General features: G+C 37.5%; 1 protein-coding gene across 2 annotated transcripts in view; it reads left to right on the plus strand.

The window, feature by feature from the left end:
- Positions 1-23,218, plus strand: part of CLCN3 (Cl-/H+ antiporter 3) — a 65,239-nt gene extending 42,021 nt beyond the window's left edge. The window contains exons 5-14 of one of the 2 annotated variants that reach the window (XM_085058670.1): positions 765-952; positions 1,594-1,716; positions 3,025-3,231; positions 5,792-5,872; positions 7,099-7,644; positions 11,717-11,903; positions 13,227-13,625; positions 15,855-16,071; positions 18,382-18,457; positions 20,110-23,218. In XM_085058670.1, the coding sequence (XP_084914796.1) occupies positions 765-952; positions 1,594-1,716; positions 3,025-3,231; positions 5,792-5,872; positions 7,099-7,644; positions 11,717-11,903; positions 13,227-13,625; positions 15,855-16,071; positions 18,382-18,457; positions 20,110-20,268 (2,183 nt within the window). In that variant the 3' untranslated portion in view covers positions 20,269-23,218. The remainder of the gene's footprint in view (positions 1-764; positions 953-1,593; positions 1,717-3,024; positions 3,232-5,791; positions 5,873-7,098; positions 7,645-11,716; positions 11,904-13,226; positions 13,626-15,854; positions 16,072-18,381; positions 18,458-20,109) is intronic. The other variant, XM_085058672.1, reaches the window with a different exon arrangement.
- The last annotated feature ends 1,216 nt before the right edge of the window (positions 23,219-24,434 follow it).

Consider the following 24,434-nt stretch of genomic DNA (forward strand, 5'->3'; position numbering starts at 1 on the left):
TATGTGAAGAGTGTAGCATGTTTATATACTTCTGGATGCACAAACCAGGAGTGCATAATTACTGGAATTTGTTTCTGATAATTTCAGTGGGAACATGCAATGTAGCATTTTCAACCCCTTAAGCTGCTGTTTATTGAAATTCCTTTGTTGTGTTTCTGAGCAACAAAGTGAGCAAATTCTGGTCTTGAATGTTGCTGGTTTTTTCAGTTTCAGATGCCTGCTGTTGTATGTGTAGTGGATTTTAAATAGTACAACCTTGAGTTCAGTCACAAGGAGATCTTATGTTTATGTGTTTTCATAATTTGGTTGAAATTTTCTTCTACTGAAATATTGCTTTTGACTTGTCAACTCATGGGCTAGAATCCTTTTCCACTGTTTAGACAGATGAATCCCATCTGTCTCCAGCAGGCTGAATGCTGTATAAACTTCTCCATAACAGAAAAAGTTAAAAAGTTCTCTTTTTGTTCTTACCTCCTTGGTTTCGGTGGACTGGTGGAGAAACTGTGCATAGGGAAAAAAAATGCAAGAAAAAAACTCATTTAACTTGGGAAATACACAATGTACTCAATTCTTCAGAAAATACTAGTTTCACCATAATGAAAATAGGATATAATCCTGGAAATCAGTAGTATATTAAATGTCTATTTAATTAAGTTTTTTGTAATCACAATTTACATCAGTTAATACAAGCACATTCCTTCATTTTAGCTGTGTGTGTTATTTCTGTTTACCAGAATATTAATACAAAACTGTTTTTACAACAGGGGCATTGGCAGGATTAATTGACATAGCTGCTGACTGGATGACTGACTTAAAGGAAGGCATTTGCCTTAGTGCTCTGTGGTTTAACCATGAACAGTGTTGTTGGGGTTCAAATGAGACTACATTTGAAGAGAGAGATAAATGTCCTCAGTGGAAAACATGGGCAGAACTAATAATTGGGCAAGCAGAAGTGAGTATTCTTTGATAGTCTGGTTTAACAGCTTGACTGAATAGAGAAAGAAAATAATGGTCTTAAGGTCAGAATTCTAAACATGGTTTTGCGCTGTACTGTCTGGGCCATTTTTCAGCATTTGAATTGAGTAATAGATTATAGTGTAATAAATGTGTATTTAATGAACCACAAGGGGCCTTGGAGTGTTGCAAATGTTAGGAAGTTATGAGAGTATAGAACTGTTGATAACGTGGATTTCTAGATCATAGCTGTATGTAAATTAAATACCTTTGTGGTGTTCTCTGCTAACTAAGAATAGATTAATTTTTTCTAACATTTTTTAATAAAGAAGATTTACTTAGCATTCACTAGATTTTATAAGCTAATAGGTATTAAAAATATAGCTGTGCTATGTTTATTTTTTCTTTTTAAGATGAACTGTTAGAACACTTTGTACCTTTTATAACCCAGTCTATGCTAATGTACAGGTGTCATGACTTTATGCTTTTTAAATAAAACTCTCTCTCTTGACTTGGCAATGATTATGCCTCAAAATGTGTGTATAAATGTACTTGCACCAAGAGTACTTCTGGATTATTTTAAGTGGTGATTTTGCTCCTATGTCAAATTTATTTTCTGACTTTTAATTTTGCTTTTAGGGTCCAGGATCATACATAATGAACTACATAATGTACATTTTCTGGGCATTGAGCTTTGCCTTCTTAGCAGTTTCTCTGGTGAAGGTATTTGCTCCCTATGCCTGTGGCTCAGGGATACCTGAGGTGAGGTCTATCTAACATGTATGTGTTTATAAGTGTTTTGTATTAATGTGTGGATTACTGCTGCCTTACTGGGTCATGGGGAAGGCAAGAGGGAGTAAGTACCCTGTACCTTTGAAGAAATGTATTAATACAAGCATTCAAATTGAAAACATGTAATTGTGCTAATTGTTTCTGAGAAAATACCCCAGATTTAAAATAATCTCCTGGGTTAGTAGATTTTGCTTCTGTCAGGACCACTTTTTAAGGAAGCATTTGGCTTAGTATACTTCTGAATAGTGATTTCCAAACCTCCCCTAATCCACACCCTCTGTATGGTGATTAGAAAGCAGTGATTCATTGACACAGTACAAGTCCTTTGGTAGAGCAATCAATCTTCTGTTGCAAGGGCTTTAGTTGCCTTAACTAGCACAAACCAATGGACAGTCACAATGTAAAAATGTGTAACATCCTCAAAAACTTACTGTTTACAATTGCTGTCTGCTACTATCCACCAAATGGGAAAGAAAAATCCAAAGTCAAATAAATTCTGGTCAAATAAATTCAGTTTTTCTGTAACTTTTTTTTTATCCTGCCCCTGTATGAGCCTGGAGTAGTTCTGTGTCATTATTCCAGAAGAGATTTCATCTTAAATTGGTTTCCAAATTTAGCTGTCTTTACTTTCTAGACACAGCTGCCCAGTGTTTTTTGTACATCCTATTTATGGACATGTTGTTCTTCTGATAACTATATTATTTCCTATACATGGGTATATTTTCCAGGCTAATAATATTGGAGTGTTAAGCACAGTAATACCTTTGGCAAGTGGCACATCTTTTCTGGTGGAGATAGGCTGATTTTTTCCATATTTATGTGAAGAAATCTACTGTTAATTTTTATGTAGTGATGGTAAAACATAAAGAGAAAACTGGTGATATTAGTGCAAATGGGATATTGCTACAATAGATGACTCTGAGTATGGTTTTTGCAGGTTTATTTTTCCTTTGGAAGTTTTCTGCCTGTTGCTTCATAATTCACATCATAAAGTAATGAATCCAGTCTTAGAAGCTGCTGCAGATTAATTTCCTACTAAATGTAATTGATAATGTTGTTTTATGTTATTGTCCAGTGTTTTAGAGAAAGTTGCAAATGGAAGGCCTCTGGCAAGCAGGTAGACTCAGTGTAGCAATCTGAATGACATGTTTTAGAGTGTGGTTAAAGTTAGTAATTTGGAAAGGTTGGCTTTAAAGTTCTGCAGCTAAAATTATACAATTAGTTATTTTCTGAAAATAAAAGAATGCAGTAACAGGCACTGTTTTTTGTTTCTTCCAGATAAAAACTATTTTGAGCGGCTTTATCATCAGAGGTTACTTGGGGAAGTGGACTTTGATGATAAAAACGATTACTTTAGTCTTGGCTGTTGCATCTGGGTTGAGTTTAGGAAAAGAGGGTCCTTTGGTACATGTTGCCTGCTGCTGTGGGAATATTTTTTCCTACCTCTTTCCAAAATACAGTACAAATGAAGCTAAAAAAAGAGAGGTAAGTTCTTGAAAAAGCATTTCTAGAATGTACTGAATTGCGGTGCATTTACACCAGTTTGTTTAAAAGATGGTGTTTGTGCTCTTGGACAATGTTTAGTGATTATGAATAGTTATTTATTATGTTAAAAACAATGTATTATCCCTAGCATTCTCAAAGGTAAATTTCCATGTCAGTTTGTATTTCTTCTATCTCAGAGACCATTTGATTTTATTTAAATTCTCTCTGTGCTTGTCTCTACATTTTGGTAATTGATGAGTGTCTTCAATTGTGAGGACAGCAGAGTACTCTGAACCCAGGAACAAAGTGTTTCTGGTGACAGCAGCATTTCTGCCCAGTTTCAGTTCAATACTGTTAATGAGAGTGTGGTGGGTTTGACTTGGTGCTGCGGCCAAGCAGTTGTGTCACCCCTCCGTGTTGGCAGGACAGCAGGAGAGAGTAAGATGAAAAGCTCAGAGGTCAGGATAAGGACTAGGAGATTCCTCACCAGTTACCATTATAGGCCAAACAGACTGGACTTAAGGTACTTGACTGCCAGTAGTATAGTAGGATAGTAAGGAATGAAAACAAAACTAAATATACCTTGCCCCCACCGTCCCTTGTTAAAAGGCTCAGCTTCACTCTGAACTCCTCTGTGCCCAAGTGGCACAAGGGTATACTTTGTCTCTGCTGCCCCTTCCTCTTGATACTTTTTCTCTGCTTCAATGTGGGGCCCTACCCATGGGAGACATTCCTTCACAAATTTTTTCAGCGAGGTCCTTTCCTCAGGGTACAGCCATTCAGGACTGCCTCAGCCTGGCTCACCCACAGGCTGCAGTGCTTGCAAGAAATCTGCTCCTGCTTGGGCTCCTTTTCACAGACCATGGCCCTTCCCAGGAGCTTGCTGTGGCATGGGCTGCAGGGTGAAGATCTGCTCTGCCAAGGTCCTCTGTGGGCTGCAGAAGGACAACCTGTGTTACCATGGGCTTTGCCATGGGCTGCAGGGCAAACTGCTCCAGCCTCCTTCTCTCCAAACTAGTTCTCAGACATTCTTTCCATCCCTGTCACCAGCTTTGTTTGCCTACTCTGGATGCAACCAAAGATTTTCACGTTCTTGTCCTGTGGGGTCCAGAACTGCACACAGCGCTCAGGGTGAGCCCGCCTAAGGCTGAATGCAGTGGGACAGTCACCTCTATTGGTTATCTGGTTGTGCTGTGCTTGGTGCACTTCAGAATGGGGTTTTCCCCTCAGGCACACCCTGAGCTGACTCACACTGAGCTGCTGCTAGTGCAGCACCCTCAGATCCCTCTTGGCAGGGCTGCTCTCCAGCCACTCCTCTCACGATTTAGACTTGAGCCTGGTCTTACTTCATCCTAGGTGTGCAGCATTTCAACATGATTCATTGCCCAGGGCCCCAGTCAATCAAGATCCTTCGCCAAGGCCTCCTTTCCCTCAGGAGAGCATGTCCCAGTTTGGTCTCATCAACAAACCTGCTTATGGTGCATTCAACTCCTGCATCCAGGTCATTGATGAATGTATTGAACAGAACTGACAGCTGCTGACCAGTCACCAGCCAGATGTGGCCCCATTCACTGGAGCTCTTTGAGTTCTAACATTCATCCAGTTCTTCACACACTGTGAACCTGCTCATCCCACAGTTGGCCATCTTGTCCAGAAGGATGCTGTGAGGAACAGTACCAAAGCTTTACTAAAATCTGGTAAAACTGTATCCAGTGCCTGCACTTCATCCACTGGACAGGTGACCTTATCATAAAAAGATACCAAGTTATTTAAACAAGCCTTTCCTTCTGAACAAATGTTGACTGTGCCTGAGGATTGCTTTACTATTTAAAAGCCTTTCAGTGGCTCCCAGTATAATCTTCTCTGTAATTTTCCAGGAGCTCAGGTTAGGCCAACAGGTCTCCGGTTCTCTGGGTTTTCCCTCACACCCTTGATACAGATTGGACTAACACTGACTAGCTTCCAGTTAGCAGGATCCTCCTCAGACTCCCAAGACCTTCAGCAGATGATTGAGAGGGATCTTGCCATAGCATCCACTAGCTTCTTCAGTACCCAGAAGAATCCCATCAGCCTTATAGAGCTGGTCCCGTAAAATCTCAGTGTCCAGAGATGGCAAGTCACTATTCCCACATTTGTGGTCCTCTGACCAGGCAGCCCAAGGTGGATCAGTATTATTAAAAAGACTGAGGCAAAACCCACATTAAATGCCTAAGCTTTTTCTTTATCCGTATTAGTCAGATGACCATCGTCAACAAGTGTCAGTTCAAGGTTTCCAGTAGAATTCCTTTTGCTATTAATGTATTTTAAAAAGCCCTTCTTTTCATCTGACACACCATTGGCCAGTTTCAGCTCTGAATTTCAAGCAATGTTCTTGGCATCATCACATCTCGTACTTGATTGCTGGCTGCTGTGGCCACTCTCCACATGCTTTTCTGATATTAAGTGTGAGTATCCTTAACAGAAGCATAGAAGAAACTGACAGCTATAGTGAGACTCTGTTGTTCATGTTTAAAACATGTAACAGACTGCAAAAAAACCCCTCACCTTTATTCTTTTCCAGGTGTTGTCAGCTGCCTCAGCAGCAGGAGTTTCTGTAGCCTTTGGTGCCCCAATTGGTGGAGTCCTTTTCAGTCTGGAGGAGGTATGTCAAGAGATGGCACTGAAGGATAAATGTCTTTTAAAAATCTGTCTTAGTCTAAATAATCTCAGACTCCTTTAAGCTGTGGAGTCTTGCCTAAGAAGGAAATTACTCTTGGATCCATATTTCAAAGTCAGAAGTCCCATTACCAGCAAATTCCTAAGGTTTTGTTTTTTTTAATGAATGAATGTCAGCTTTACTTTATTCTCCGTTATTTTATTCTGGAGAAGGGCTGAGTCTGTTAATAATTACAGTTTATGTACAGAGAGAGACACAGCAGCTTCTCAAGCTAGAAGTTTATTCTAAAAAAAAAGAAATAGGGCTCTTATTTTTCATTTCTGAAAAAGGCTTTAGAAAGTCGTTGGACAGGTTTTTTTCAAGCGAGGTTTTAAACATTACTTAAAGTTTCAGACACTGAACACAATTTAATATGGTAATTATTGAAAGGGCAAATATGCCATAAAATTTTCCTCCAAGGCAACCAAATTCTCTTCTCCAAGAAATAGTTTATGTTAAGTTTCAATTAGTAGTTTTCAAAATACATAAGATTGTTTTCTCTATCATGGGCATTTTTAAAGACAACTAAAACCCTAAAAATCTCTGAATTGAAAAGGAGGCAAAATATTCTTTCATGCATTATTTTGTTATATTCTTAGGGGATTTTGAGGAATTCCTTTGTTGCCAAAAAAATGCAGAAAAAAACTATCTTGAAATGCAAATCAGGCCATGTGGGGCTTAAGAATAAAATTGCATGTTCTGTTTTGAGGCCTGTTAATTTTTTTTTGTTTGTTTGAATTATACTTCTTAAAAATAACAGATCTGTGAGAAACTTTTCAATGTAGGTTGAAAAGAGATGAAAGTATTAGCAGGAAATCTGAGAGTGCAGCCAGTACACACCCTGGTTCTCATGATGGCTAAAAGGAGGCACTTATAAACAGAGCAGCTTCTAAGCCTAAATTACAGTGCATCATTTCCTAATGGTCTTAAAACAGCAGTGGTTTCAACATTGCTGTGGTATTGACTTTGTATCTGATATTGTAGAACTTTCCTAAATTGTGGGATCTGCTGGAGTGTCAGTGTTCCAAGTGATAGGAATAATATTGATAATCTAAGTGGGTTTTTTTAATCTTAAACCATGTGAGCAGCAGTACTCTAATGCATGCATAAACCTATCTTTCCAGGTTTTTATAATTGAATCACTAATAATTTTCATGTATTGTCTTTTGCAGGTCAGTTACTATTTCCCACTGAAAACTTTATGGAGATCGTTTTTTGCTGCTTTAGTAGCTGCATTTGTTTTAAGGTCCATCAATCCTTTCGGTAATAGCCGCCTAGTTCTTTTTTATGTGGAATATCACACTCCTTGGTACCTTTTTGAACTGCTTCCTTTTATTCTTCTGGGAGTATTTGGTGGGCTCTGGGGAGCATTTTTCATCCGAGCCAATATTGCATGGTGTCGGCGACGCAAATCTACAAAATTTGGGAAGTATCCTGTCCTGGAGGTTATTATTGTTGCAGCAATAACAGCTGTCATTGCATTTCCTAATCCATATACAAGGCTAAACACCAGTGAGCTTATTAAGGAGCTCTTCACAGACTGTGGGCCATTAGAATCCTCGTCGCTCTGTGACTACAGAAATGATATGAATGCAAGCAAAATAGTAGATGATATTCCTGACCGTCCAGCAGGCACTGGAGTCTATTCAGCTATATGGCAGTTGTGTTTAGCACTCATATTTAAAATAATCATGACAGTCTTCACCTTTGGTATCAAGGTAAGTGTGAATGCAGTAACTGTGTCATCTGCTGTGATTATTTAATTACTGCCTTTCTCACTTTCCATCTCTCAAAGTTAGCAGCTTTGTTTATTTTTTTGTCCTGTTACTTCTTTCTAAAAAAAGGTCTTTTTACTTTTGGTTAATAAGCAAGTGTTATAGCAAATGGTATTAAGTTTAGTTAAATTCAGAGCAGCCCTTTGTTCAGCTGAATAGAAACGTGTGCTAAATGCAATAGGGAGCAGTAACTGTGTGGATGGATGGCTGTTTTTATGAGCCTGATTCAGCAGTAAGGGATAATTCTAAAATTTCCCACAGCAAAGTTCAAGCATAACCACTCAGGTTCCCTAGTTCTGTTACTTTGAAGAAGAATAGGCTGTACCACTTATGCTATGTGTTGGTGGTAGTTCTTACATCCACTCTCTTCATGGTTCACATATGTGTAATTACTGCAGATGTTAAAGGGAGACATTGATGATTTCTTTTGCTGTATTTTCCAGTATTGCATGTCATGATGAGAAAGTGGGCTTTGTTCATGTGACTGTAATGGGAATTTCTTCTCCATTACAAGCAACATAATTTTTATTTATCCCACTCGTTTCATAGATATGTTTTGGAGGTGTCTTCAGCTTCTCCCCGATCTGTCGCTGTTTTCTGAATGATGCATAACTGTCGTGCCTTCATCATTCTCTGTCTTGTCAGGCTCCCTTCAGTTTTTTGCAGCTACATCATTATCAAATGTGTATTAATGCAAACTTACTGTAGAATGTTAACTAAGCAAAGTTTGTGTTTAAATTTGCCTTAACTTTTCAGTCTAAGTAACAGCATGTTACTGTCTAAGTCTTAGAAAAGTCTAAGTTCCATGTAACAGCATGCATAAGAAAACACTTCCTGTCTGTGAGGGTGTTTGATCACTGGAATAAGTTGTGCTAGAACATACGTGGAATTACTCATAACTTGACTGGTTTCAAGCCTGGGTATCCTGCTGTAGGTGACCCTGCGCGGGAAGAGGTAGACAGTCTGAGGCAGTCACATTCAACCTCGACTGTTCTCTGACTGATAGGATAATAATGTCATGGAGTGTTTCTCATGCCTTGATATTTTAGAAGATGTTGCAGGTTCTTATTTGAAGTTATGTTCCATATGTTGGTTGATGGATAAGAGGAATCAGTAGTGTGTATTTTAAATGTTAGTCTTCCTTAGGTCCATAATTCAGACTGTTCTGTGATGTGACTGCTTCAATCTGTTCAGTTTTGTATTCACTTACTGTGTTTCATTTATATCTAGGACATTATTTTACCATTCACATGTTCATGTGCATCTAGCTCTTTCTCATGGGGTTGTCACCACAAGGTCACACTGTGTATTAAAGTTCACTAATTTACAGAATGGTAGAGCTTATACTTCATTTAGGTTTGGTTAATTTTCTCAGAACTTCAGCATGGTTGAAATATTTTCTGAAGTGGTGGGAATATATTTGTTACTTTGCCAATAGGCAAGGACTCATGTTTCTGTCATTGATGGGAGTGTGCTACATTAATTTTTGGAAGCTTTAAAGCATGTGGTTGGTTAGAATGTCAGCTAGGATCTGGAGAAGAGGCTGTTACTACTTTAATGTTACTTACTTGCACTTTAATTTTTATCTCTATAAAAGAAGCAAATTCAAAATGGGGGGCAGAAATTATATATTACTTTGTCATTTAAATCATTATAAAGGATCCTCTGGGCTCTCCAGGTTTGTTTCTGGACCTGTAGCCGTCTGCAAGCACATGTCTTCCCCACAGGAGCTCTTTTCCTGTGAGGTGAGCAAAGCTACCCAGCTGTTGCCAGTGGGGCAAAGTCATTCCTGCTGCTATTACTACTGTGAATATGTATCACCAGGAGGCTGATATGGCAGGGATTTGGCGTTTTTTGGTTTGTTTGCATTTGTTTTTTCTTTCCAGCTTTTGTACTTACATTGTGCTGCTTATTAGCAGCAGACTCGTTACTGTGTCTAAATGCTGATTAACAGGTGTGAAGGGGTTACAGTGTTGCCTCAGAACATGACTAGTATGCAGGTGCTCTACCAAAAAGGTGGAAAGTTGTATCCATATAATAATCCTTGCTCGTTCCAAAGATGACATATGTACCACAAAACAAATCCTTTTCTCTGTTGTATAATTTGAGCTTGCTCAAAAGCAAGCCCAGGAGAAGAAAGTGGAGAAGAGGAAAAACTTCACTGTTTTCTCTGCTACTTCTCTGGGAGGATTCCTCTTCACTTTGTGATTTGTGGTTCAGGGGCTTCTGCCAACAAATGGAGCTGTAAAATTATAATTACAGTTAGACTTGTAACCATTATTATATGATGGAAAGAATAGAAGGAACTACTGCATTAAGAAGTTACGTTACCAAAGGACCAGAAGCAATTTGGATGCAATTTCCATTTGGAGAGTGAATTTCTGTGGCGTACTGGTATAGCACACCAGGATCTGAGGCAGTTTCAAAGATTTATTTAGTTACTTTTATATTGGAAATATGGGATTTTTTTCAGGGTACTGTTGTACTGTAAGAATCCAAGAAAGAATCTCACTCAGGAAAAAAACCGCATTTTAACAGTTAGAAAGGGGCTTAGATGCATAATTAATTGTGGGAAATAAAAATAGAGGTATAAATGCACAATTTGAATTCTAGACTAAAATGATAGCATTGAATATTACCTCTGTCAACACTGGAATATTAGGTAATTCAGTATAGGAATTAAGGATTATTAAACTTTTTCTCAAGGCCTGTGCACTAGCTTTCTAACACAAAGTTTGCTATGTTTGTTTTCTCTTGGTTGGTTGGTTAGAAATCAACTTTGCAACCACAAATAGACAAAATACAATGGTAATAATAATTATAATTGGTTTATTGTTAGAAATCTTCTTTGCAACCATAAATATAGAAAAAATGTAATAATACTAACAACAGCAACAACAGCTCTGAAATACATTTCTGTACCAGCTATTGAATACCACAAGCAAAAATCTAAACTTTAGAATTGTACAATACTTAAATTTCACAGCTGTACAGCACAAGAAAAATTACATGATGTGTCCTGTTACACCAGGAATGGAATTTTTAATGACATTATTTCAACAAGATGGATTGAGGTGCATTTAGACAAAGTAAAAATACTACTCCTTTTTTGTAGTCACATCTGTACCTCAGTTACAGTATAAAATATTTTGATGTTAACAACTGCTGTGAGAAGAAGCATCAGGCATTTACAGTTTAATGGGACATTTAGGTATCAGTATGTTTTTTGGAAAGATTATCTTTGTAAGGAGAGGAAAAGATACACAACAGTTACTTTATATGAAACTGCTGATAAAAACAAGTTTGCAGTAATATTTTACTAAGCCATGGTTGTGTGACAAGGCTGTGTAGCCTTTTCAGGTTTTAGTTAATAGCAGAAAAACATTTAAAGTAACTAAAATTACAGTAGGAGGGTTTTTTGTTGTTTTTTTTAACCTAATGTGGTAACCTACTTTTTGCAATGGGGATTGTATTGTGTTTTTCTCTGTTAGTGTATTTAGCATTCTATATACACTCATTTGTATAGGAAACAGCAATAATAGTACAAAGCCTCTTTTTGAAATGACCTGTTTAGTTAGCCATCTAATTTATGGCAGTGTCAGGCACCAGTTTAGGAAGGCAGTCCTGTTTAGTAAGCGTGTGTTGACTCTGAGGAACGTGAAGGAACACTTTACGGTATGAGTAGCACAGCTCACACTGGACATGTACATGGTAAGAATTGTGCTGTTGGCACTGTGAGTCTAGTTCATGGTCCTGTATTGGTGGTAGATTTTCTCTTAAATACACTAAGATATAAACAAACATGCTCATTAAATGGTTTCTGCTTATCAGGTCAATCAGAGATACCAATAGCATTCTGTTAAGTTCTGTTAACTTCCAAGGTCACTTTACATGGTTTTAACCTATCAGTTTGAGCATTTGCATCTCTTTAGGAAAAAAACCAACAAAACCACTTGTTAAGTGATGTGTCAGCTGTGTTCCCATCAGTATGACAGTAGTTCTGTTTTTGTTGCAGGTTCCATCTGGGCTGTTCATACCTAGTATGGCAATTGGAGCAATAGCAGGAAGGATTGTAGGAATTGCAGTGGAGCAGCTGGCTTACTACCATCATGACTGGTTCATTTTCAAGGAGTGGTGTGAAGTTGGAGCTGACTGTATTACACCTGGTCTTTATGCCATGGTTGGTGCTGCTGCATGCTTAGGTAAATAAAATATTACAAACAATTTCTTCATATATAAAAATAACTATTGAAAATGAAAGAAAATATAAACTTGTAGAGTTTTGGAACACCTATTTGTATGGACTTCCCTCCAGAATAATACATGTCTCTGACCAGACAGTCAGATCCTTGTGATCTGAGGAATAACGTGAAATCTAAATTTGATGAGAAATAGAAAAATTGAAGTAGTAGTGTTTGCCTTCTCTATTTGTTATCAAGAGATGTCATTACTACATTGGTCAGAGAAATTAGTTTCTTGAGATGTGTGAAATAGAGCATTTACAGTGTCAAGTACAGGTAAAATTATTAGAAGGAAATGGTGTGATCTGCTGCCGCATCTACGTGAATTGCAAAAATTGTTCTTGAAATTCATAGTCCAAATAAAACTTTTAAAAATCTGTAAGGTATTTTTAACAAATCTGATTGTTGAAAATCAGCTTCATGGGAAGAGGCTTAAGTTGGGCACCTAAACTTCAAGAGGTGTTTTTGAAAGTCTTGTCCTGTCCTGGCTTATAACTTGGTTGCCCCAGAAATTAAACTTAAAAGATGTTAGTATAGATTCTGCAAAAGTAAAATTCTTCTTTAAGGAAAAGTGCATTTGGGCAATAAAACAAACTAGTGATTAAAATTTAGGTTTTGGAGAGGCTGTTTTGTTTTTAATTGTTCGACTTGAATCACTCTTGAATGCATTGAAAGACCTGTTCTTTTATTGAATGATGATATGGCATCAGAAACCTTAGCAGAAAAAACACATCTTAAATGGTGGCAAAAGAGAAATGCAATCCCTGTCCTACTGTTGTCCAAGAAAGAGATTTCTTTTCATCAGTTCATAATTCTGTTTGTCTTTTATGATGAAGCAACAGTATTAAATTCCTAATACTTTGGACAACATAGCTGTTGACTTGCTACCTTTGACTACTTAGCATTAGTTCCATTCTTTTTCCAAATTCTTATCTTACTGGATTTCCTTGCATTTCACAGTACTTTTAACTGTGAAATGGTATGGAGATACACACAGTTTTATTCTTAGTTTACATTTAATAACTGCATGTATTTCCAATTCCCTTCATTACCCCCCTTGCTCTGAATTTTCCCTACAACTCTTTTTTTCACTTCTAGAACTTTCGTGCTCATTTTTCCTGTCTGTTTCTGTTGATATTACACAGAAGGATGTTTGTCATGTCAAGATGACCTTTCATGCCCATTCATGTAGAAGCTATATTTGTATATAGCAGGGAAGGCAGAAAACTCTAAAATTATTATTATCTGATACTCAAATGTTACTGGCTTCCATTTTGCTTGCAGGTGGTGTGACAAGGATGACTGTGTCCCTGGTAGTAATTGTGTTTGAGCTAACAGGAGGGCTGGAATATATTGTGCCCCTAATGGCTGCAGTCATGACCAGTAAGTGGGTAGGAGATGCCTTTGGTAGGGAAGGCATCTATGAAGCACACATCCGACTGAATGGATATCCTTTCTTGGATGCAAAGGAAGAATTTACTCACACAACACTGGCTGCTGACGTGATGAGACCTCGGAGAAGCGACCCACCTTTAGCAGTTCTGACGCAGGATAATATGACTGTTGAAGACATAGAAAACTTGATCAACGAAACCAGCTATAATGGTTTTCCTGTTATTATGTCAAAAGAATCGCAGAGACTAGTGGGCTTTGCTCTAAGAAGAGATTTAACTATTGCAATAGGTAACTAAATCTCAGTATTGCATTATTATGTGTGCCAATTTCAATTGTTTTATATTATTTTATATTTAAAATAGAATTTACTCTGTGTGTTTCTAGACTCCAGGTTTATTTAAGTATATGATAATGTATCTTCAACAGCAGGCTCTGAAATGAAGAAAATGCTCATCTCTGTTGTAAAAACAAAAGTTGTCATACTCAAGTAGGTCAAGACATTATCTATATCTGGTATTTTTTAAGTTTTTGAGGCTTTTGATAGAATCTCATTTCCTCAAGTGATGCTACACTGACGTTCTTCTTCAAAATTGAGTAATTCTCGTTTTAGACCAGCAGTATTCTGTGAGAACCACTGTCCAAGTAATTTTAAAATGTAAATCGTATTTCTTTCTGACAGTATGTTATTTACTGTTGTTATAACAATTAAGGTGGTATGATGGAGAGATAAGTGCAATATTAATTATTTTAGGTTTCTGCTTTTTGTTCTGTTTGTCTTTTGCTCTGTTCTCAAATGGGAAATTTGTCCCTGGGAGCATGAGCACATAAGCCCTGTTTGGGCCCTTTCTCTGTGTATTAGTGCTTGTGTGACACTTGTGACAATGCTTTTTGCACTGGCAAAAAAAATTCTGTGGATTTTGAGGCTACTATCATAATCAAAGGAAAAAACACACTGTTATGTAAGAAAATGTTACAAAACTGTAACATTTAGTGCATGAAATCGGTGGTGGAAGTTACATCTTAAACTGCTTTTTTTTATATATATGTATCTCTTTAACAGAGACACTTGAGAAAGGGAAAAAAATCTCCAGAAACTTTTTAAAAACATGTTTTGTGAACATAACACTGTTTACTTCAGTCAATTTTTTGCTTGTGGTCTTACTGCTGTGAATACCATAGTATTACCTTATGTAGGATGTACATGAATGAATTTCCGAAACTTGGAAATTATTACAGACACCATTCTGCTTTAAGTTTGCATTTACTTGAGTAAATGGGGGAATAGCAAAACATTCTTCTAAGAATGCTTTCACAGGTGAGACTCATTTCAGCTGCTGAGATTGTACAGTGGAGGTTGCTTAGTCTTGACTTGTCTGGCTTCAGAGAGTCATTGTGCCCTGGCAGCCAGGAGGGCCAGCCGTGTCCTGGGGTGAATCAGGCATGGCTTCTCCAGCCAGGCAAAGGAGGGGATTGTCCCACTCAGCTCTGCACTGGGGCAGCCTCACCTTGGATATTGTCTGCAGTTTTGGGTGCCAGATTATCAGAGAGTTATAAAGCCATTAGAGATCATGCAAAGGAGGGCTGCAAGGATGGTGAAGGCCTTGAGGGGAAGCTGTATGAGGAGTGGCTGAGGTCACTCGGTCTGTTCAGCCTGGAGAAGTGGTTGAGGGGAAACCTCATTGCAGTTACAGCTTCCTTGTGAGTGGAAGGGGAGGGGCAGACACTGATCTCTGTGGTGACAGTGGCAGGACCCAAGGGAATGGCCTGAAGTTGTGTCAGAGGAGGTTTAGATTGGACATCAGGAAAAGGTTCTTCACCCAGGTGTTAGTTGGGCACTGGAACAGGCCAACCAAGCACCAAGCAGAGACAGTTAAGAAAGGAAATGGACAAGACTCTCAGGCAGATGGTGTGATTCTTGGAGCTGTCTTGTGCAGGGTCAGGAGTTGGACTTCATGATCCTTCCAACTCAGGATATTCTGTGATTCTATGATTGTGTGAAATGGTTCAGGGTATGGGAGGGAATGCTGTTGTGACCCAGGTTATGAACATATGAAAGGGAAGAGGATTCAGTTCTCAAAAATGCAAAATAAACCCATTTTAAACAAGAAGACAACATTTGCAGAGTGGTCAGAAATTTCCTGTTTCAAACAAGAATAATTACAACCCTTGGAATTGTGACAGGGAGCTGTCAACTGAGACTGACTTTTCCCTGTCAGTTTCTTCTGCAGCTATCTATGTGCTTCCTGCATGTTATTTTTTAAGCCTTTCCACCTCTTTATAGTAAATAAAAGTTACTTATTGGAGTGAGAAAAATAGTTGAATAATGACTAAAGCTGAATGGTAGATAGCTTTTGTGATTCTGCACAAACACTTCCTGGGGATTAAGCAGTGGCCATGGAAATATATGAAAGTGTCTGGTAGGGTTGATTGAGCTGTCTGTCTGCACTAACATCTTACTCCAAGAATGTAAATTCTTCCTCCTCTGCTGTTTTCCCCCCTTCCCTCTCTTTCTTAAAGAAAGTGCTAGAAAGAAGCAGGAAGGGATTGTTGGCAGTTCCAGGGTATGTTTTGCCCAGCATACCCCATCGCTTCCAGCAGAAAGCCCTCGACCTTTGAAGCTCAGAAGCATACTTGATATGAGCCCTTTCACCGTGACAGACCACACACCAATGGAAATAGTGGTGGATATTTTCCGGAAGCTGGGTCTGAGGCAGTGCCTTGTAACACACAACGGGTGAGTAAAGTGGCAGCATTGCTTTTCATTTTGTTAGATACAGTGATTTTCACTTCTAGGATCAGAGGATTTGAACCAGGATATACACCAGCATCATGATATTTGAACCTGTAAGTTTGGTATTGCAACTGAGGACCCCAGCTGTTCATTAAGAATGTGCTGTGCTGTAGCATCTCTGCAATTCTTACATTTCCCTTGTATTCCAAGTAAGAGGGCAGATGATTTTAGTAATTTTATAATCTTCTGTTAAAAATTTGCTCCCATTCAGCAAGCTTGGTCTGTGCAACTTGCTTGTGGAGGAGACACAACTTGTCTTGCAGAAATTTAGTCTTGGCACTGCACAGTCTAGGGCCTGTACTTCCTCATTCTTATTATCTATGTTCTGGCAACATGCAGTGTATCAGCAGCTATTGAACATCTACAAATACTGGGTTTATAAAGAGTAAAGGAGAAAATGATCCAGTCAATATCTCCTGAAGTCTAGTGGTGGTGATTACCACCAGGCGTTTGTTTTTTGGAATACTAACAGCTAAACTGCTGCTAGTTCTGGAACTTCAATCTATAACTTTTGTTTCTACAATTCAAAATATTTCAGGAAGGTAATTTTAAGATTTAGAATGTTTGTAAATGAGACTGTTGGGAGTTGTCCTGTGATTATCTACTAAATAAATAAGCCCCAGGCATGGAAACTGAATATTCATTGTAATTGCCTCTTACCTAAACTGCTCCTTGTTTTTTTACATGATCTTTTTCTGTGCAGCTGTTCCTTTGACATTCTGCTTTCCTGTATTTCTTGCATTAAACACTTGACATGCAACATTGCAGCTCCTACCACAGTATCTTGCTTTTCCTTTAGCATGTCTTCTAAGGCACCCAGGGAATGAAATGTTGTCTGTACATCCACATGTTTAGGATTGATCAGTGTCCTTGCTATGAGAAATCTGAAATAAGACTGAGACTTTGTTGGTTTTCCTGTGAGCAAAAGGACTGCTGCTATATGTGGCAAATATTTAAATATTGCATTGGTTTCCAAGTTTGTTTTTCAGATGTACTTTAAAACAAATTTATTTTAAATGTTCTCCTACCTTTTTCTTTTTTTTTTTCAATGCATCTCTGTAAGGAATGGCAAGTAGTGTTTGCAGAAGCCTTTCTCTGGTGGGGAAAGGACATCTGACACTTAGAAGTTAGTGCAGGCATGCCGTTATTCTTTTTTTGGGGAGGGAAATTGGAACTGATAGAACTTCACTGAAAAATATTTACTATGATAATTCTTTTCTTAGTTTCTGTTGTGATTGATTGCTCAAACATTGACATTGATGATAAAATCTTCTCTGAAGAAAGCTTGATAGTGCAAAACTATATCAGGCTCTTCTATAAATTTTTAACTATTTTGTGATAAAGCAGCAGGAAGTATAGATGGCTTTAATATTTATTTTATCCAACTTCACTTTAAAAATTTGTGACATTCTATGAGCACACTGTCCATTACAAGAAGAGCAGATCATAAATACTAGTACTGGTGGTATTTAGCCATGGCATATGGCCTTGTGGACATGAAGGACTACTTTATATTTTGGCTGGCAAATTCTCTGCAAACTGAATATACCTGTTTAAAGACACACATCAACATACTGGTTCCAATCCAAATTGGATTGTGCAGGAATTGGTGCAGATGACATAGAGAAGACTGAGCTTCACTCTTCCAAATTTGTACCACAATATCCACTCCAAGGAGTTGTTCTTGATTTGTACTTGTCATGAACTTGACATTTGTCTGAATTTGTCTGTTTCCAAGAACACCAAATAGCCCAGCCCTGTAGGGCAGATTCAAACCTCAATTGCTATGACTTTACACAGTTATTACCTTGTTCATTTACTGTGGCTTGTTAAAATGTGAATAATTATGTGTGAGGAGAAATAACTATTAAACAAAGGAAATACAAAGTAGATTTCAGTTTCAGTGCCTTTAAAATCTCAAAATACATGAATTTAGGGAGAAGGGATAAAGTTTGGTACTCTGATGTGTACCTGATACAAGCAACATACCACTCTGGGGTGATGAAGAGCCAGTTGTGTTCAGCATTTTGGGAGAAAAAGGAAAAAAAGCAAAATCTGGGAAAGGGTACTGACTTTCAAATAAATTTTCATTTGATTATCTCATTAGCTTTCCTGCAACCATTCTTTTTCTTTCCTTTCCTTTTATGTTTTTATTTTTTTTTTTTAGTTTTGCTCTAATCCTTTTTCATTATGATTAAAACTTTTTTAATTTGATTTCATACACAGTTATTAGCATAACATAATCTGTTTCAGGATTGTCTTGGGGATCATCACAAAGAAGAACATATTAGAGCATCTCGAGCAACTAAAGCAGCACGTCGAACCCTTGGTGATTAGATATATCAGATCTCATAATTAGACACATTAGAAGTCAGGAAGCATGAAACTTGTGAACTGTTCAGGGCTTTCATGACATCGGCTGAACAATGAAATCTTCTTATGTTCAAAATTTGTATTAAACCATAAAAAACATGTGCAAAATCTATTTGTAGAAATGAAGCTGTAAATGTGAACATACTGTTAGTCACAACATTAAAGGAAAGTAAACTAGACTTTCTGATACTTGTGTTGTTGAGATCACATAGATCTGCTGGTTGATCTGCTGAATTCCCCAGGTGGGAAAGCACGCAGCTAGGAATACTTATTCCCTGCCTAATGCAAATTAAGATTTTCGTATATGCCAATTTCTTTTTCTGATCTGGACAGCTTTAAAGAGCTGTTAAATAGCAACGTATCACATCTTTTGAGAAGCAAAGACAAGCATGTTTTAATTGCATCATTAGATTTTCCCTCTAATCCCCCTTTATCAACATGATTTTTAAAAAATATTCTTATTTTTTAGTGAAGTCCTGTGATTCTGCTGCTGTTACCTACAGCAGTCAGTGTACTCCTTACAAAATGTGCAGTGGGACCCTTAGCCACCAAGTGGCCTGCTACTGTGTTGACTGTTGACTTCAGAATCTAGATACGGTTTTAACCATGATGTTGTGAACTAACCCCTTAGATAGGTGGTAAACTTTGTCTTAATTTGGACATGGGTTGCTAGTTACATATCTACTAAACATATCCACCATGTTTAGCTGCTTAAGTGCAAAACATGCTAATTATATTCTCATTTTGTGCTAATATTTCACAAGTATTTCATGCATCCTTTAATAAGACAAACTGAAATGTACTAACCAGAATAAAACAAGGGCAGCAGCTCATTCATTCCGCTCTTTGCTTCTCTTGTGATATTATCCTTTTGGACAGTCTCACTCTATTTGATGTTTCACAGTTATAGTTTTAAAAGACCCTGTCATAAGAGCACAGTATCTAAATTGGAAAATGAAAATTTTATTTTATTACTCACGGTTTATTTTTTTCTAAAGCCATGAACTCCAAAAACTAATTAACTGTTGTTTGTTTTACAAAAGTTTCATGGCCAGTACAGTGTGCTCCTATGAATACATTCAATCTGAGCCAGTGTGTCAGACTGGAAGGATCTTTCTGGTTTAAAAAAGGAGGGAAGGGGAGTTTGATTTGCTTTATTTGGGGCCATCAGTGGTACATCACTTCTGATGGCTAGGTTGGAACATGTCTCCCTCATGAAATGGGATCAATATCACTTCTTTTTCATACCTCTTTTCTTTGTCCCTCTTTGTTACTTTTTTGTTGGCATATGCTAATCAAAATTTGATTTTTGTAGAAACAAAAAGTTAAATAAAAATTGTAATGGGCTCTACTTGTATGACTTGTATTTCATTAAAATGGACTACAGCTGTCAGAGACCATCTGATGCAGTGTCTCAGCATTGCTGTGTTTTATCAAACTGGTGGTTCCTCAACATTTTGATAAATAAAATGGTTCTGTTTAAATAAGAAAATCAGGCTGTTTACTTTTGCACTATTCCTGTCAACAAAAAGGACTTGGCTACAGATTTGTTCTGCTTCATTATTTTCCTGCTTGGATTAATATCAGTCTTCCATTTATCCTTTTCAGGCGCCTCCTTGGCATTATAACAAAAAAAGATATCCTCCGTCATATGGCCCAGACGGCAAACCAAGACCCCGCCTCCATAATGTTCAACTGAAACCCATAGCTGAGGAGAGAGAGGAAACGGAAGAGGAGGTTCATTTGTTGAATAGCACAACACTTTAGTCTGGGGAATACTTCTAAAATCAGAGACGAGAGCTGGGTTTTTGCATAACAGTGCTGCTGGCAATCAGGAGTCAGTCTGGGGGAGCATGTGGCAAGGAGGAAGGCTGATGGGAGTGTGGGAAGGGAGAGCTGCTGTCCTGCACTGGATGCGTCCCGAGACATCAGGTCTGCCATGATAGTGCAGTGGGTGAGCCGTGCAAAGTGGTGCCATTCTCCAGCCCCAGCCTGGTACTTCAGCATTGAAGAGATGTGTTACTAATCCCTGTTTCTGGAGGGATCGTTCTGAATTGAGCCATCTTGTGGAGACTGAAAGGTCTTGCCCTTTTTACCGTTGAAAACTGTTGTGTTAACTCATGAAACATATTAACTATTACACGTCACCTTTCTACATTCCAGAAGAGCTTTATTTCTCTCTCTCCTGAGCCGTAACAAAGCCTCTTTAAAATTGGTGTGCCCTTTTGAAGCAGTTGTTTCTCATATTGAGATGTACTGTGAGTTACTGAGGTGTGATCACAAGAAGGGAGGTTTTTCTTGTGCCATTAAATGTGTGAGTTTGTACATCATGAAATGGTTGGGGCAGTGCAGATCCACTGCAACAAAACCAGATTGAACAGGTAATACCTTGCCAGAACCACGCGAGACTTTTTTCAACCCGTGTGCTGTCGTGATATGAGAAAACTAAAATCAGATGAAACTAGTATTTCAAAGAAAAATACTGGTTTTGCTGCAGAAAGTATCAATGATGTGACCTGGTCTTATGCAATTTTTGTATTATTGAAAACACTATGATATATACCAATGTTGTGCAGTATAAGGAAAAATACTGCTCTTCTATTAGTTTAAGAGCTGGAACAATTCTGTACACGTGTATCTGGTAAAAAATGCATGCTACAACACTGGAGATCTTCCCCCCCTGTAAAATTTGAGAATGGTCATTTTTAATTTTTCTTCTCCACAAAAGATATTCCACTGCTGACATGGTAGGAAGAAATGTAACTCATAATTTGCACTAAATGTATATTATTTTTCTTGAAGTTTTACCATTCTTTATTTATATTTGTATGGATTAAAAAATCTATTAAATATGAATCAGTAAATATCTCACATAACTAATTACCTTTTTAATGTGATTTTATAGAATAATTCATAATCCTCTGCAAGTAATGGAGGATTAGCAAATGTTTACAACTAGATGAAGGGTTTCAAGTAAATGGGTTCTTTATGATCCAACATCCATCCAAGATCGTTTTCAAATGTAACTTTCACTGCCGTTACCTTGGATTTCCTTTTTTCTTTACTAGCAGATAACTGGAACAGTAAGGTTTTATTTAAAAAAACCAAAAACCTGCAGGGTTTTAAAAGTAATAGGAGAAAGCAAGTATTAGATTGCTTTTGACTCTTTTCTTCTTTTTTCCCATGTATATAGAGGTGTAAATTATATGTAGTCACACCTGAGCAGCAGGGCAGAATTGAATCCAGTACTTGAAACTTTGGCTGGACATCAAAATTCAACAGCAACACACACACACTTGGAGGTGAACTGGCAGTTCCCTAACTTCATTACAGTAGGTTGTTTTGTTTCCTATTCATTTTATCAGACCACCACCACAAGTGCATACAGAGGAAAAATGGCAATATGCTATAAGCCTAAATTAAGGAGGAAAAAAATTAAGAAATCTGGCTGACAAAAATCATGTTTTATAATATGGGGTTGTATAAAATTTCTCCCTTTTAACAATTACGCTCACAAGACAGCAAAAATGGCAAAAATACAAACACTAAAAGTCTAACATAACCTTAAGTATCTCTAAGGCATTCATCACAGTTACCTCAAACATCTTTATTCACAAAGTACTCAGTATGATTTTATTTCAAGTACAATAACACAGTGAACCAAAATTCTGGTACTTCTGGGAAGCTGCACAATACTGTTTGTGCTTAAGTAAGTGTACTGTTGAGTTCTAATTGATTTTTCTTAGTAAAAAACCTGCCATCTGCATTTTATCATCTCATCTAGCAGCAACTAGAACCAGTAGAAAGTGGAATGTGCCAGGGCGATCAGAGTGATGAGGCCCTGTATTAAAAACAGGTTCGGAACTAAAACAGGGAATTGGGCTGTATGAAAATGGGAGCATGGCAACAACCAGCTGTACTCTTTCAGGTGAAGTTAATGCTAGTGGTTAAAAATTTGCTCTGTTACATTTCATAAACTTGATGAAGAGGAAGCTTCACAAAGAGCAGGATTTGGCCCATTTACAGAAGGCAGCTCTGGAGATTGTGACACTGATTACTGTTGTCTGATTTTTTTTTTGGTACAGTGGAAGAATACAAACTCACTACACATTAAAAAATCACTTAAAATGATTTTGAAATCTCTGCCATGTCTGATGTTACCTGATGTTACAGTACTGCTGTGTGTACTGCAATAATGTGCACCTAATTCTACAGACTGTACTGTCTGAATTAAAATACAGTTCACACTTCTGCTGTGTTTCATAATTTCTGTGTGGATCCCGAGTGCTGCATATAAAGTGTGCATCTCTGTTTACTCTTCTTAACCTGCTAAGCTTTCCCTGTTGACATTTAAAATGTCTTCTGGTAAACATAGAGTAGAGGTTCTGGTAATGAAGTATGTGTGCCTGTGCTGTGCAACAAAAAAATTCTAACTTGAAACTTGCAGCGCCTTACTCAAGTTACTAATTTGAAAAAAAAAAAAAGGTGGTGGATGGAAGAGGGAAAGTGTCAGCATTTTTTTATTTTTTAAATCATTCAGATACTGGTTCATGAAGAATGCATTCTTTGTTAATCTGTGATGTTGCCTAGAGCTGTATTTAATATTGATCTTAATGTTTTTATTTATAATAGTGTGGTAGAACTGCCTATCATTACAGTAAAAATTCTTATTACTGTGATGATTTAATCAAATATTAAAAACTTCTGTATGACCATTTATTGTTCTGTCATGTTTTCTCATTGTTTTCACAAACAATATTTGTATTGATTTTTGCATTTATTTTCCCTGAGAGAAAATTAACAGCTAGGAATTTTACATTCAGAACTAGTAAGAAGACTTGACGAAAAGAATGGAATTTAGGAGGTGCAGTATTTGCATTGCCTAGCATTTGGCTACAATGGAAATGGCCAAATCAAGCCCATCAAACAGGTCAGTCTTAGGTGGAGCATTTTTCCAAAATACACATTTTTGTTTTAATTATAGAATAGTTGTCTGATTTAAAATAGTTAAAAGTGGATGATCCTTTTATTGTCTAAATATATATGTTACTATATGTATTGTAAATATATGTTGATGACATATATTTCATAGAATGGCATGGGTTGGAAGGGACTTTAAAGATCTAGTTCCAACCCTCCTGCCCCGGGCAGGGACACCTTCACCAAGACAGGAGCTCAGAGTCCCATCCATTGAACATTTCCAGGGATTGGGCATGTACCACTGCTCTGGTCCATGTGTTACCGTGTTTCAGCACTCTCACAATAAAAAACATTCTTCCTGGATGTAGCTCAATCTACATTTTTAGTTAAAACTGTTACTGCTTGTCCTAGTGCAGCAGGCCCAGCTGAAGTGTCTCTTATATATAGATATATAGAGCACATATATATATATATAGATATATAGATATATAGATATAGAGCACATCAGGCATTTTGCAGTTGGTTTAACAGATTTCCTTCTCCAGCAGGCGTTAATAGATGAGTATAGATGTCCAGTCTCAGGTCCTCATTTTTGCAGAACTAAGTTAATTTTTAACTAACAGTTCAAAAGTTGAATTTTTAAGCACCCCCTCTAACTCAAACCTTTCCATGATTCTGCTTTTCTAGTACTTGTATGATTTACAGGGAATTAAGGTAAAGGTCTCCTATATTTAGAATACAAAAAGGGAAATAAGAGGGAATATTCAAAAAAGTACCTTTTTATGTATAAAACAAAACTCCAGGCCTATGAAAGAGTGCATGTATGTTTGTGCTTGAATAAATGGGACATTTATAAGCTGAGTGAAATTGTCAAATTTACAAAAGTAGCTGTGGCATGTGATTACCTTGTTAATTTGAAATTTAAGATACTTTTGCAGCACTCTAACCTACATTGTACCTCCAACATTCCCTTCTACCATAAAGTAACATATAATTGACAATCCTTTGCTAAA

This window comes from Lichenostomus cassidix, chromosome 4, assembly GCF_008360975.1.
Source record: "Lichenostomus cassidix isolate B80296 chromosome 4, HeHo_3.0, whole genome shotgun sequence".
Lineage (NCBI taxonomy): Eukaryota > Metazoa > Chordata > Aves > Passeriformes > Meliphagidae > Lichenostomus > Lichenostomus cassidix.